The 15443-nt window shown below is 37.0% G+C and overlaps 1 protein-coding gene across 2 annotated transcripts in view; it reads left to right on the forward strand.

Moving 5' to 3' along the window:
* Positions 1 to 15443, forward strand: part of GNPTAB (N-acetylglucosamine-1-phosphate transferase subunits alpha and beta) — a 39428-nt gene that overhangs the window by 15218 nt on the left and 8767 nt on the right. For both annotated transcript variants that reach the window (XM_054282099.1, XM_054282100.1), the window contains exons 8-15: positions 4746 to 4907; positions 6562 to 6741; positions 7696 to 7866; positions 9541 to 9664; positions 10671 to 10874; positions 11816 to 12924; positions 13921 to 14120; positions 14375 to 14594. In XM_054282099.1, the coding sequence (XP_054138074.1) occupies positions 4746 to 4907; positions 6562 to 6741; positions 7696 to 7866; positions 9541 to 9664; positions 10671 to 10874; positions 11816 to 12924; positions 13921 to 14120; positions 14375 to 14594 (2370 nt within the window). The remainder of the gene's footprint in view (positions 1 to 4745; positions 4908 to 6561; positions 6742 to 7695; positions 7867 to 9540; positions 9665 to 10670; positions 10875 to 11815; positions 12925 to 13920; positions 14121 to 14374; positions 14595 to 15443) is intronic.

Here is a 15443-nt window from a genome sequence, read left to right on the forward strand (position 1 = left end):
GATGTCTAAGATATGTTTCCCATCTCCTTGTGTGTCTTTATGGAAGTGGCATCCTGTGCCTATTATCTTTTTATATGATTTTTCCTTGCCCTGACTTCGTTGTGTTTTTTAATTTGTCACTGGTCATGTGTCATCTATTTGTGCTGGTTCCCTTTTCCTTGATGTGTTCTCTGTGTGTAAATGTTGCCACTGTGAATGTTCCTAAGAGCTCCTCTTCTGCAATTTGGTTAGGCAGATACAAACACTGTTTATATATACCCATATAAATTGTGTTTATCTGTATAAACACAGTTTTTTCTCAGGTGTCCACAATATTCTGTGGTTTTCTTTCCAGTCATCTTTGCTGTCTATTTCTTTTCCTGGTGGATGCTTTAGAGCAATTTGATCAGGATTATTACACCCTGTATGGTCAGAGAAGTGAATTCTTTCCCAACCAGTCCTCTGTTCTTGATAGCAGCAATTCATGTATGTTATGACAAAACTCATGTATATGAAGATAAGAAATGTTTTATTTTCATGCATAAAGGCTTTTACATCAAGTGTGGATGTGGCTATTTCCACAGAAGCCTTTGGTAGGTTCTGAGCTCAGAGTCAGTTCTTCTTTCAGTGGATATGGTAGGTGGCCAGTAATGGCAAACACAGCCAAGTGTGGTTTTCTTCTTACCAAAGGGAGATGCTAGGTTATTGCTACAGTTAAGTAGAAAAAAAGGGTGATTATTTACAGTCTCTACTGACATTTGCAGCACTTCCTCTCTTGTTATCGTTTCTGGAATCTCTGAAGTGATGTGAGATGCTTAGTGGAGAAAAAGAAAGTTGCACCTGAGCTTGAACTAGACTTTTGTCTCATAGATGCCTCCTGATGCTTAATGGGTTTTTGTGTGCTTTAAGTGGCTGTGTCTTACTTCAACACCACAAGTAAAGAAATAATAATAAAAGCTTTGAACAATGCTGCTGTTAGAAGAGAAGAAAGGTGAGAAAGGAAGGAGTGTAGTTATTGGTGCATTTGTCTTGCATGTTGATAATGCTGTTTTGGTTGCATTGCTTTAAAATGCATTGGTTGAAATAACTTCTAAGCCCAAGGAAGACCAAAACTTGTTCATCTAGACCAAATAGTTCTTCTAAAACTGTAAATATCTGAGCAAAGCAGTTGAACTCAACTAGAGGTGATTAAAATATGAAGATTCATGATATAAGGGATCTATTTTCAAGGTGAATTCTTTCTGTTAAGTTTTTTGTACTTATGACCTGTACTTATGTACACTGTAATGTAATGATAGGGGAATTTATTTCAAGATGAAAGTTAAATGGCAGTGTGTCTGCTGGTCACATTTTTTGTTGTAGGTCGTGTGTTATGACAGATGAAATTGAAAGTGATATTTGACAGCTTTTTGTTGTCCATGTGTTCTTAACTGAGTGTTAGGAAGCCACTAGATGGAGGTGTTACTCTGGTTGTGCAGCTGATGGCTGCTGAGCTGTTTCTTTAAGACCTTACCTTGGACCTATATGTGAGGAACAGCCAAATATTTCATTTTCACTTCCCCCCTGCCCCCAGCCTTAACTACATTTCTAAAGGAGACTATTACTCAACCTAAAGAGATGCTTGTAACTTAAAAACTACATCTGTTTAAGAACTTGATTTGTTTGCTTTTGGTTTTGTTGAGGCGGTCATGCTCACAGTTTTTCACTGAAATTGTACAGAGTAGTGTACAAAATTTTTGGAGAAAGTAGATTTTTTTTTTTCCTTCAAGATTTAATATCCTGATTGCTTCAAGGACAAACTAAGAGCTTGTAGCTCTCCCTCTTTGCAAAATATCATCTCCTTTAATCCACATGAGCACACACATACATAATATAGAGAAGTTAGAAACTTAGGAATGTCTTAATGACCTTGTCTTACTAATGGAAGTAAATCTGCATGGGAACTGCAGGCACAGTGATGCCTCACTGGAGGATGTGGAGTTTGGGATCCTTGCTGCTGCTCATCAGTGTTTCTGGAGCAAACAGGTGGCTCCAGGAGATGGTGTTATGATCACACAGATGTAGCAAGTAAACTTTGTAGAAAAAACCCTAAGGCATTGCATTAGTTTTGACTCAGAAATTACCTTCCTACTATGTCATCTTAAAAAGACCTGTCATCTTTAAAAGACATGAGACATTTGTAAAGACAAGAGTGGTTTATATTTGTAAAGCTTTTTGTAACTCTTCAGCATATGCTTCCTTTCCCTTGCTATGTAGGCATACGAGTTTTCCCAATATCCACACTGGAGTGGGAAAAGGGGAGCTTCTTATTTCCTTAATAGCCAGCTTTGGTCATTAAGAAGATAAGGTGTGATAATTTTAGGAATCTAAGTCCCACCTCAGAAAAAAAAAAAAAGCCCTTGAGGCCTCTTACCTTGAGAAAGTGGAAATGAAGGTGTTTAATTCTGCATGGGGTGTCTGAGCTCATCTGGCTCCTAGTCCAGCAAGCTAGGAGTGAAACATGCTGGCTCCATGCTGGAGAACATGCATTTCAAGCTCTCTGGTGGAGATAATGCAGTTTTCCTGTGCTGTTTTCAAGTGTGTGGTAAAAATGTGTCCCAGTGATGGTCTGGGTGTGTGCCTGCAAGGTGAGTTCTCACCCCACCTGCCTTAGCAGAGGCTCACCTGGTCACACTGACTCTCTGCATCTACCTTCTTGTTCTTCTGTTCTGTTTTGACAATACCTTTGGATCTGCTGACCTGTTATGGCAGGATGAAGATGTTCTCTGGAAGGTAATATTTTAAGGGAATGGGTGATTGCATCCATCCCTACAGAGAGGAGGTTGATACCTGTGAGATGTTAAAAAATCTGCCAGGAGACAATTTCATTTTGTATGTACCAGCAACAAAATGCTTGGAGCAGAACTTGAAATTTATTAGAATTTAATTAGTTATTTCACCAGATAACTTCACTGTAGTCTAATTTTATTGGTAGCCTGCTTAGGAAAAGACTGGTTTCTTCAGCAGTTATTACTGGAAAAAAACCCACTTTGATGTAATAAAAATGGTCTATTCAGTGCAGGGGTTAGCTAAACTCTGATGCTGAGAAATGGAACATCTTTTTCCACTGCTTCCTGTATGTGCTTGGAATATTACAAATTGAAAACTACAGCATACATGCTATGTTAGTGGGGGGTAAATGTTTGTTCTAAATCTAAGTAGGAGTTTGTAGTACAGGTACTCACTTTGCTGAGTTTGGGGAGCAAGTTAAAGAGAAACTAAATGTTCTCACATGCTTTCAAAGCTCTAACATGGTAATATTTTTGGTTTGTTGTATGTATGATTTATGAGAGAGATTCTAAGGGACTGTGTGACACTGTTGTATTGCTAAATAAAGCACATGCCCAGTGCTGGCAGCTTTGCAATCTGCAGCATTTCAATGCTGATATTTTTGGAGGTTGCTGCCTGCAGTCAGTAACCATACCTCAGCCATTCAGCTACTGAAGCCATCCTTTCCACCCATAAGTTCAGATGATTCCCTGGAAGGTCTGAGATTTATCAGATTTTTCTAATGACAGGCCTCATAAGTCAGATTGAAAGATCTCAAATAGCGCATGAGTCAAAGCATCAACAGCTTTAAAATGTCACAAGTGGAACAGCTGGTCTTGCTGAGGGAAGGGCTCCTAACTCTGGGACAGGTGTTGTTTTAAAATGAGTAGAAAGGATCAGATTTAAAAAAAAACAAAACCACTTAGAATTGTTACGATGGGAACTGTGATTTTTTTTTGCTTTTTTTGAACATGATTATTCAAATTTGATAGCTTATGAATTGCATTTACACTCAAAATTTGGTAGAACTGGTTGTCTTATGTTGCCTGAAGGAGTAAAAATTAAGCATAGCATCAAATAAATATTAATGATTAACTGTGTTTATTCTTAATTAGACTGTTGAATGCACACACTTGGAAAATGAAAGTGCAGTCCTGCTTTTAGCTTGATTGGATCTGCTCATCTTACTCTGTATGGTAAACACAGCATTTATTGGGTTATGCCATATTCCAGGGAGCTGTTTGATGCCCTGTGATCTGTAACCTACACTCACTGTTAGGGTGTGCAGTGCAAGCCCTGATCCTGTGCATTACGAGATCTGATATACAGACTTACTGGTGGCAGGAGATGAAAACAGCCAGCAGATCAAACAGTCCACAACTAAGAAATGACCTTAGCAGCACATTGGCAACCAGCACTAAGGGCTTGGAGACCCACATGGATTAGCTCTGGAGCCCTTTGTATCTCAGATTTCAGAGCTGTAGGTTGAACTAACTGTAAACCATTCTGAATGTTTCACACTTCTGGCAGTGACAATACATCAGTGCCCTAATTTTCTGGGAAGATCATTCCTTGTTTAAGATGGGGGAAAAAAAGGACAGTTATTTCCATCACATAATAAAGTGTTGATAAAACATGAATTCTGTTATTGGAGTGACAGAGAATGGATAGGGACTTACTGTTCATTTACTCCTGAAATATTTAAAACATGAAAAAGTTTACCATTGCTGGATCATTGTCTAAAGAGACATTTACTTTGTAAAGTGAAAATTAAACATAATGTTTTGTATCTTTAAATGTTGTTTAGTTCCCATTTTACTACTTCTTGTTGTGTTTTTATGAAATTGTAGCTCTTTAAAAGCAGTGCTTACCAGTCATTCTTCTAAGTAACTCTAGTAAAAATAATACAACAAAAAGATGGAAGAGTGCTGCTGGAGTTGTTTTCTCTGCTTGTATAGTTGCAGCTCTATTCAGAAGCCAGTGTGGCTCTCTTACAACTGAATAACCCCAAGGGTTTCCAAGAACTGAGCAAGCAAGCAAAGAAGAACATGACTATAGATGGGAAAGAACTGACACTTAATCCTGCTTATTTGCTGTGGGACCTCAGCTCTGTCAGTCAGGTGGGTAAATTCTCTTACAGCAGGTAAAAACTACAACATTTCACAACTGCAAATAGAGGCTAACTAGTCATTGACAAGGAACATGGGATTTTTTCCAGAAGCTTGGAAGTATTAAGAATGAAATATTTATTAGCTTGTAAGAAGATACCACAAGAACACTGTCCAGTTCTCAAATAAGTGGGAAAGAAGGATCAAACACTGTGATATTTAATTTAAGTTTTCATGTTCTCTACTAAGTGAAAAATGTTGCCCTCTGCATATATTCTGATAAAGCTGTGTGTAGTAAAGTCCTGAAAGGCTTCACTGATCCTGACTGGCAGATAAGCACACTTCTTGTGTGGGGAGATAGAGGGTTTTTTGAACAAACATGATTGTCTTGTTCCCAATATATTTCTTAAACATTTTTTGCTTTGCAGCATCATTTATGCTGAGGAAGTGCTAGTGGCTTCTCTTTCAAAAATGTTGTAGTCCTGAAATGCAGATGTCTGTAAGGAAAGGAGGTTTACTTTAAATGCTTCTGATACAATGAAGGATGTTTGGTTTAAGACCAGAAAATTAAATAACATGGTGTCTGTTTCAAGATAAGATATTCTTTACTCTTTGGGGTTTTCCTTCTGCTGGAATTTAATTTTTAACAGTAAATGTCAAGTGGCATTGTTAGTGTGCCCACTCCTGAAAAGCTTGTGGTCTGTCTTCGTATCCTGTGACCTGGGCTTTTGGGGAATTCTTCCTGGTTAATACCAACCCTGAGCTCAAACTTTATATTTCCCCATGTTGAAATTAGGGTTAATTTTGTGAATGGGTACCTAGCCAATGGCTACTGGTGCTGCTAAAATGTTTTCAGTCATTACTCTTTTGTGAATGTGAAAGCTGTGTTACTGTATATATTAGAAAACTTATGTACAGTGTGTAGAATCTGCAGTGAAAATGGTAATTATTAAACATTCAACTATTTTCTTAGGTTTTCTGTTTCATTTGGGCTTTAGAAAAGTTCTTTTTAGGCAGCCTTACTTGTTGGTTTTAGGAGAAGTCATTAAGCTTTCATAAAAGTGAAAAGAAGCATGTTCCAGTGTCTAAAACCTAATTTTGTTGCCTAACTGATAAGTTTCTAACTGAACAGTTTAATAAAAATATATGGAAACATTTGGCTATTTGATAATGAATATTAGGCTAAGTTCTGTTAATTTTCTCCTGCTTAAATTCTTTAAAATAATAGAGCAGGGGATAATTGAAGAGCAGCTACATCATGACACTTCCAGTATATCTATATTAGGTGACATTTATATACAGCTCATGATGCAATGTACTTGAAACTGGATTTCTAAAAGGTGATGTTACTGGTTTGAAATGTAGGAGGGGGTGTTTTTTCTGCTTCGTTCTTCAAGAACTTCTTTTAGTGTGGTCAGCAGACATCCTAATGATACCAGGTGCTCAGCCAGTGATGTCAGAACACTGCATTGTTCACCTTGATAATTTGGAATAATGTGGTTCTTTATAAGAATAATGGTTATTATCAACGTACTTTTTGTTTTTGAATTTCCAAGTCCTGAAGTGCTTATGCACCCATATGCCAAAGCACAGTGTCCTTACCTAGCTGGATCAGAGCTTTAGTGTCCTATTTAATACCTAAGAAAAGATTTTTTTCTTTTTGTAGTCCAAGCAGGATGAAGATGTCTCTGCCAGCCGCTTCGAGGACAACGAGGAGCTGCGCTACTCCTTGCGGTCGATAGAGAGGCACGCGCCCTGGGTGCGGCACATCTTCATCGTCACCAACGGGCAGATCCCTTCCTGGCTTAACCTGGATAATCCTCGCATAACTATAGTCACACATCAGGTAAAATTCAGCAGCACTGCCACTCTGAAAGGGCCAGCAAAGATATCCTGTTTGATTTGAAATGCAGTTATTTGGATGAAGGTGACAGCCTCTTCCCTCTCTCACCCAGGGTTTTATCAGGTATATCCTATTTGGGCTGAACAGATAGCTGAACATATATCAACCCTGTATTTAGTACACTCGTTCAAATATTGAGGCTTCAGCTAGCATATGCCCATGTCTAATTTCCTTACAGAGTCTATTTATAAAAACCTGGGGAGAAGAAAATGGAATCTGAATCTATAAACAGTCTTTCAGAACCAGTAATAACCTAATAAGCTTGTGTTGAGACAGGATGGATTACAATTACTGGAACTAGGAAGATGGCTACAAAAAAAGTAGCTATGCATTCTCAAAATGTTATTTAAAAAGGGAAGAGAAGTCCTTCAAGCTTCCTGAATAAGTGAAACCAAATCCTCTAGGGGCATATTAGAAATGAGGAGTAATTCTGGTATCTGAACATGCCATAGGAATTCTGCACAACCACAGTGCTAAAGAGCTACTTATTCAACTTGTTCTGCTGTCTGCTGGTGAAGTTACTTGAAAAAGATGGAGCAATCCTGACTTTTTGAATGCTGTGACAGGTTCAGTTTGCTAGAAATTTTGTGCAGCCTGAAATTAATGAGAATTATAAATGTGTACTCTGAGCCTGGTCCAGTACTCACTGAAAGGAGTGTGTGAAAATTTGTGACTTCATGAGCAATCAGGTGCAATTTCTTAGTTAAGCAGAAGAACTAAAAATGGTTTTGTGTGGGAAAAAAAGAGTTATTCAAGTATTCTTTTCCTTTGCTTTAATATCTTTTTTCTTTTGCATTTATCCTCATTCTTGATATTTTTTTTTTTAGTAGATAAGTATCAAGTATTTGTGTACCGGACTGAAACAGTTTTTGGTTGTTGGGGATTTTCTTGTTTTAGGAAATATTTCAGAATGTGAGTCACTTGCCTACCTTCAGTTCACCAGCTATTGAAAGTCATATTCATCGTATCAGTGGCCTTTCTCAGAAGTTTATCTATCTCAATGATGATGTTATGTTTGGGAAGGATGTTTGGCCTGATGATTTTTACAGTCACTCTAAAGGTCAAAAGGTAAGCCATTATGACAAGATATTTTAGCAGAAGTAGAATTTTTCTTCTCTAATGGTAAAAGTGAAAAGAATGCTACTTTGAAAAGGAGAGCATTAACTCCCCCTTTTATTTCTAAAGGTTCACTGTTCTTAACTAGAGAACTGTTGGCTAAGGTTCAGGGTGTGGAAGGCTCTTCTCTGTATTCATATGTAAGCTGTGTTTGTAAGATTAATTTTTCATGTTCACTTCTACATTAGTGTGGTTATAATGGTTCCTCTGTCATGATTCACTTTAGTTTCAGTGTTATTCTCTAATTCTCTTACTTCCTGTTGGAGCACTGGTAAGACTGATGTGGTGTTTGGCAGTTGCCAGTCCTCCTTCCTTGCAATATTTTTTTTGGTGGGAAATACTCAAAACAAACAAGAATTGTCTTTTCTGTGGGAACACTGAGGTCAGATGACATTTAAACTGGTCCTAAGTTTACCATTAATTGCCTCTGTTTAGACACCCATAATATCTTTGCCCAATTTGTATATAATCGTATGTATGTATGTATATATATACACAATGTATATAATTGCTAAAATAATGTATATTGTTCCAGGTTTATGAATGTAAATTAATTTAGTCTTTCAGTAAACCCATTATCAACAACTGGGATTTAAGCAAGGAAAACAGGCTGAGGAAACATTAGCAATAGTTATGCATACACACTCTGGCTGCCAGCAGAGTTTTCATCCATTAGCTTGATCTACAAGACTGACATGGAGGAAGAAAATGAGGATTTATGTATTATTCTTTCTATTAAAGCAGTGGGTACACAAGGCACCAGAGACCAATGAATTAAACATTTTATGCAGGCAGATGTGCACACTAATACAGAAGGGTTGGGCAAAATTAGTTTAAGCTAGATTAAAATAACTGTTTCAGTACCTGGGGATGTTGGGAGGCTTTTAGTTGTTTTAAATTTTTTAGAATGGAGGGATATAACTGCAAAACCATATTGTTACAGCATCTGTATTGTGCTTTAGTTATTCATCCCAGTTGTGATGATGAAGTCAGCTTAGGTGCAGTGTTGTTTGTGATAACCCTATCAGCAAGTGTTACTGTAGGAAAACGTGCTGCTAAAATCTTTGAAAGAATAAATTCTAAAGGAAAATTTGTGGGGTTTTTTATGCCTCCTCAGATGAAAGAACACACACATGCACACTTTTTTTTATCCTGCCAATTCGTAGGATTATTTAAATCATAGAGGATGAGATGCTTATGTTCAACATGTGCTGTTTAGCTTATGACTAGTTAGTAATGAAGAAAGATTTTGAGTCAGGAGAATGAGTGAACTGCAGAGCTATTTCAGATTTAAGTTCACCCTTCCTATCTGAGAAAAGAGAAGATATTCATTTTAATTGGAATATGGTTTGTAGAAGTTGATCTGGGAAGTTCTACTTTCCAATTCTGCCTGTTGCTGCTTTGTTCTGCCTGTATGGCCTTGGGTATTCTTCAGTTCTTCCTTCCCTTTGAAAGAGATAACATTTGCTTTACAGACAGTGGGGTTTGAATTCTGTTTGCAAAGTTCTGTGAAATCTTAAGGCACTGCACACAGGGAGACATTACTTTAAATCTCCATATTCAAAGAAACAAGCTCAGTTGACTTCAATTTGCCAGTCCTTGTCTCAGACTTCAATGTTGTTGCAGGTGTACTTGACTTGGCCTGTGCCAAACTGTGCTGAGGGGTGTCCTGGCTCATGGATTAAAGATGGTTACTGTGACAAAGCCTGTAATAACTCTGCATGTGATTGGGATGGAGGTGATTGCATTGGTAAGACAGCAATGTTGAGTTTAGGAAAAGTGAGCTGTTTGTTTTTCCTGACAGGAATAAGTCTGTAATTTGTCTTTTTCATATAACTGCAGTATTTGCCTCCTTTAGTAATAAAAAAAAGTTGACTTACAGATTAGAACCTTATTTATTGCAAACTACAAATTTCTATGGAGAATGACAGGAAATAATAAGGCATAGGATAATCTTTCTTTAGGTATCAAATTTGACTAGCTGAATGGAGGAGTTTTGAAATTTAAATTATTATATATTAAGATGCTAAATATATTATGTATATTAATATATAATATTGTATATATTAATTATTATAATTATATATAATTACACATTATATATACTAATACATAAAATAGTTATATTATTTTATATTAATATACAGTAATCAACACTATATTACAAATAGTATTTTATATACAACATTTTATCTAAATAATATTCTATATATAAGAGAAATAATATATTATAAATAGATATAATATTATATTATTTTATTTTAATAATATATAATAATTAATATATTAATATATTAACTTATTTATTAGTATACCAAGTATTATATACTTGGACTCATAATCCATATAATTGATTGTGAAGCTGCCCTATTAGTTCCTGGACCAAATTTTCAGGACTGCAGTGTAATAAAATGAAGTGGTACTCCCAAATTGAGGAAGTGATGCCTTTCTAGGAGACTGCAAAATCAAGACTGCAAGCACAAGGAGTAGTAAATCAGTTTTCTGCCTGCATTTTTGAAGTTAAGATATGTTGACACTTAGGAAACAAGTGAAAAGGTTATCCTAAGCTTCTACACTGAATCTAAAATCTATAGTATGCATAAACTCTCAGAAGTCTAGTTAGGCTTTGCCCCTTTTTAATTTCATTGATGATTGTTTAGCCTTCAGTCTAGCTTTAACATGGTGGCCTTAGTGTGCCTTTCTTCAGTAATTTGAAATTCTTACTTCTGGTGGGTGTTTTGTTCCCTTTTCTCTAGGTAACAGTGGGGGTAATCGCTATGTTGCTGGTGGAGGAGCAGTTGGAGGCATTGGGAATGGCCCACCATGGCAGTTTGGAGCAGGAATCAGTGGTGTTTCATACTGTAACCAAGGCTGTGCTAATTCCTGGCTAGCAGACAAATTCTGTGACCAGGCCTGCAATGTCCTCTCATGTGGATTTGATGCTGGTGACTGTGGCCAGGGTATGTAAAAAGCATTGCTGATGAACTTCCTGTGGGGATTCTCTTGAAATGCCTGACCTTTCCTGGTTCATCATTACTCTCAGACTGTACAATGTCTGTACAAGATCTCCTGTACAAGCATCTTTACCTGACTAAGGACAGTTGAATTGATTAAGCCTGCAGCAGTTAAGAAGTTTCAAGAACCTTTCTAATGCTTACAGTGTGAGTTCAAGTCTGGCTCTGGGCTCTTGCCAAAGGCTGCTTTGAGTCACAAGTGAACTTGTCTGAAGTTCATTTGGATATGAAAGATTAGCAAGGAGTGAATAAAGTGATTTAAAGTGCTATCTGGTGTATGCAGGAGAAGATTTTTCCTCTTTGGAAGAGCAGAGGCTCACCTGAATTTCAGCTGGGACAAATGTGTTTCTGGTGATTCTGTTGCTAGCAGTGAGGTGTTGTTCCTCTGGGAGATGACAGATAATCTGTGTTCTGATGTGAGAGGGAAAAGTTCCTTTCAACCTATCTGATTTTGAAAAATTCAAATCAAGATGCAGCACTGTAGCAGCGAACTCCAGCTGTTATAACATTACTCTCCTAAAATGTGGCAGAAATGAAATTGGGACAAGTTGCTTATGACTAATAGATAATTTTAAGTGAGGTGATAATAAGACACTTTAGGCTCTTCAAGTAGAGATTGAAAGAGTGGTGAATTATCCTGGCTTTTAGAATTAGCATGGGGGTGTCTGGTAGCATTACATATCTGAGTATGTTCTAGTCATCCATTACTGAAGATAAGTGAGCAAGAAAACTAGAGTAAGTGTTCTTTCACAAGCTATCTCCCTGTTAATATAGTGACTGTAGCTGGGCATATTACTGTTAAAAAAGAGTGAAAGATAAATGTTACACTGAAAATTGACATTAATTTGTTTTGTTTGTTGTTTGGGTTTTTTTTTTTTTTTTTCCAGATCACTTTGAGGAGATGTACAAGGTGATGCTTCAGCTTAATCAGACCTACTATGTTATTCCCAAAGGTGAATGTCTGCCCTACTTCAGCTTCAGTGAAATAGCCAAGAAAGGAATTGAGGGCTCATACAGTGATAATCCAATTATCCGACATGCTTCAGTTGCTAACAAATGGAAAACTATCCACCTAATCATGCATGGTGGCATGAACACAACTGTGATCTATTTTAACCTTACATTCCTAAATAAAAATGATGAAGAGTTTAAAATGCAAATAGCTGTTGAAGTTGATACTAGGGAGGAACCAAAACAGAACACAACTTCCATGCAAAAATCTGACTCTGATTTTAAAAGTGTAACTTCAGTACCAGAAGCTGAAATGATATTTGAGGATATTCCAGAGGAAAAACGCTTTCCAAGAGTCAGGAGACATAGAAATGGCACAAAAGAGAGTGTACCTGAAGAGCTGATAATCCCATCAGTAAATGTGTCTCATCTTCCTGAAGATGTCCAACTAGAACTGCAGAAACTGGACTTAAAACTCCTAAATGGTGATATAACTCAGAAAGGATATAACCTATCCAAGGCTGCTCTCCTGAGACCTTTCCACTTTTTAAGCACAGCAAAGAGTATTGTAGGCCTGGAAAAAATGGGCATGCATAATCATTCAGAAGATCAGAAGAACCAGAGCAGCTGGGATAAGCCTTATAAAGATGTAAATGATGACAAAATAAAAAGAGTGAAAGCAAAGGAAGAAGTTCCTTCGAGGCTTATGGGAGCAAAGGGGACTGTAGTGACAATGAGCACAAATAAACATATTTATAAAGTACAGCCTAAAGCCACACTTCCCTCCCAGAGCATGGGGAAAAGAAATGAAACTCGAGAAAAAGTGTTGAATGCACTCATATTAAGGGAAACACAGAAATCAAAACATACTGGGAATTTGAATACTGGAGAAGACACACAGGGGATGGAAGGAATAAAAGAGCAGGAGCAGATGGATGCAAATATGAAGGAGGGGCCAGTGGGAAGAAAATTACAGTCTTATGCTGGAAGTTACCAAGGCTTTTTGCCATGGGAGAAAAAGAAGTATTTCCAGGACCTTCTTGATGTGAGTATCTTAATGTCATTCCTTACTGGAATAGTTGCATCTTTCTGCATTTATTGGAATGTTGTTCATATGATTTATACATTTGAAATGTGCTTTGCTTTTGAGGCAAATGCTGGGATTTTTTTTTGAAAGATACCTTTCACATAAAACGTGACTTGTTTATGATCTGGGCCTCTCTTAGCTAGGTGGTAAAAGCCAAATAGCTATTTTTGTTCTCTTTCTGCTACCTTTTCTTGATCGAATTAATTTTTTGTTTGTTGTATGTTGTCACAGGGCTATTGCTCACACACATAGCACTATAACAGAAAGGTAAATTTCGTTTTGATTGCATTTATGCAATTATGGATTCAGGTTTAAAAAATGCAGAGAGTAGGTATAATGATAAATAATTAAATTCTAATAGTTAAATTGAAAGTCTGCAAAGAAACTGCTTATCTAGATTGTGTCAAGAAAATGTATAGGAAATTTCCTCTGCTTCCATCCCAAGTTTTTTGGCAGTTTTGAAAAGCTCTAGAAGACAAGATATTGCACTTCAGTTGGTAGCAGCTGCTTCACCCTATTTCACATAGAAAAGGGCTGTGTTTTAAAAATACCCTCCATGTTTATCTGAGATTGAATTCTGCATGAAGAATCTTTATATTCATAGGATTTCAGTTTATCAAATGTGGATGAATAATCTTTAAAAAAAGGCAGTATTACAAATAAATCTGATGACAAATAGGGCCCTAAGTGTGTGTGAGGTGTCAGAGCACAAATATTATGGGAAGCCTTTTATAGAGTAGTTTACCTCAAAGTATGAAAGCTTTAAGCGAAACTTTCTTTTATTGCTTTTTAAAGGAAGATCTAAGAACTATGAAGAAAAACATTAAAAAATTCTCTTACCAGTTTCAGGTATTGAAAAGTTGGCAGCTGGCTGAAATATCATTTTTTCTGTGTCTAGCGTTTTCTGACTTTTTCAGTAATGTAACCTAGATTTATGTCTGTCCTGCTCTTTAGGAAGAAGAGTCATTACTCAAACAAATGTCATACTTTACTGAAGGTAAACATTTTGGAAGGCAGCTGAAGGATACATTTGCTGATTCCCTTCGATATGTCAATAAGCTGTTAAACAGCAAGTTTGGATTTACATCTCGCAAAGTCCCTGCTCATATGCCTCACATGATTGACCGTACTGTTATGCAAGAGCTCCAGGATATGTGAGTGTGCTTTTGCTTGGAAAAACATCAAACTGTGGGAAATTCCACCTTTCTGTTCCTTTGCTGTAGCCATTTGCAGTGTGCTAATGGCTACTGATAAAAATTATATTTTGGAAAAGGAAAAAAGAAATTTATTACAGCATGATAGTTGGGATACAATGAGATTTTGAAATTCTGGATAAGACTTTATTTTTAGGTAAGGAATGTTTTCTTCAAGAAATTAAGAGTGCTAAATAGTTTTCATTCTAATCTAGGTTTCCTGAGGAGTTTGACAAGACATCATTTCACAAAGTGCGTCACTCTGAAGATATGCAGTTTGCTTTTTCATATTTCTACTATCTTATGAGTGCAGTTCAGCCACTGAACATTTCTCAGATCTTTGATGAGGTTGATACAGACCAGTCAGGCATCTTGTCTGACCGAGAGATTCGCACACTGGCCACGAGGATCCATGAACTGCCATTAAGTTTGCAGGTACTCTTTCCTTGCTGAATAACTTTTAGAACAACTTCAAATTTTATCCTCGTCAGTAACATTTGGCAATTTTTAACTATTACCTGGAAAATATAGCATTGTGTTCTAATTATCATTGTTTGGTTGTTTTTTTCTGTGGAGCTTTTGATTCCAGGAGAGTCAAGTATGCAGCTTCAGAAAAATGGCTCACTGCTGTCTGAGTTCAGGCAGACATTGAGTTTGTTCAAAAAAAGTTCACTGCCAATAGTTGGATCTTGCTGTGCTTACTGTAGTTCCTGCACATAGTAAAAGATAGTTCTTGCCCTGAGGAACTTGTGGCCTAAAGAGAGAATTGAGAAAAAGAATAGCAAGGAAGTCTTACTAGTAAATAGTGTGGATAATGTACAAAGACTCATGCTTCTGTTCTTTTAGCAACCTCATAAACAAAGACATGGGTTTTGTAGGACTTGCATTCTTAAACATACAGATAAGGAGAAAAATGTGCTGGTTTTTCTTGACAGAGAGGAAATGACTCAAACCAACGAAACAATTTGTTTGTGACACGGGGCTCAAAATTGTTGGCATAGTCAGAACACAGCTCTGCTTTAGTGCATTCCTGGCCTGTACCTTAATCAGAAAATCTTCCTGTCCTTGCAGCTAACTTTTCTGTTTGTTTGCCTGATTTGGGATTTAATGTGCCAGTGTTGATTTGGGAACTCTGTACTGTACTGAAATTATTAGTAAAGGTGTGCTCTTAATTTTAAATGAAAATGACATTAAGTCATACCCTATCTGGTCTCAATTAAACTCTGTACTGAGCATTTGCTTTATTTTAGAGGGAGTCCCACTGACTTAGCAGTTACTGAAATG

Source organism: Melozone crissalis, unplaced genomic scaffold (genome assembly GCF_028551555.1).
Source record: "Melozone crissalis strain CALT ecotype California unplaced genomic scaffold, PUWL_Pcris_2 ptg000033l_1, whole genome shotgun sequence".
Lineage (NCBI taxonomy): Eukaryota > Metazoa > Chordata > Aves > Passeriformes > Passerellidae > Melozone > Melozone crissalis.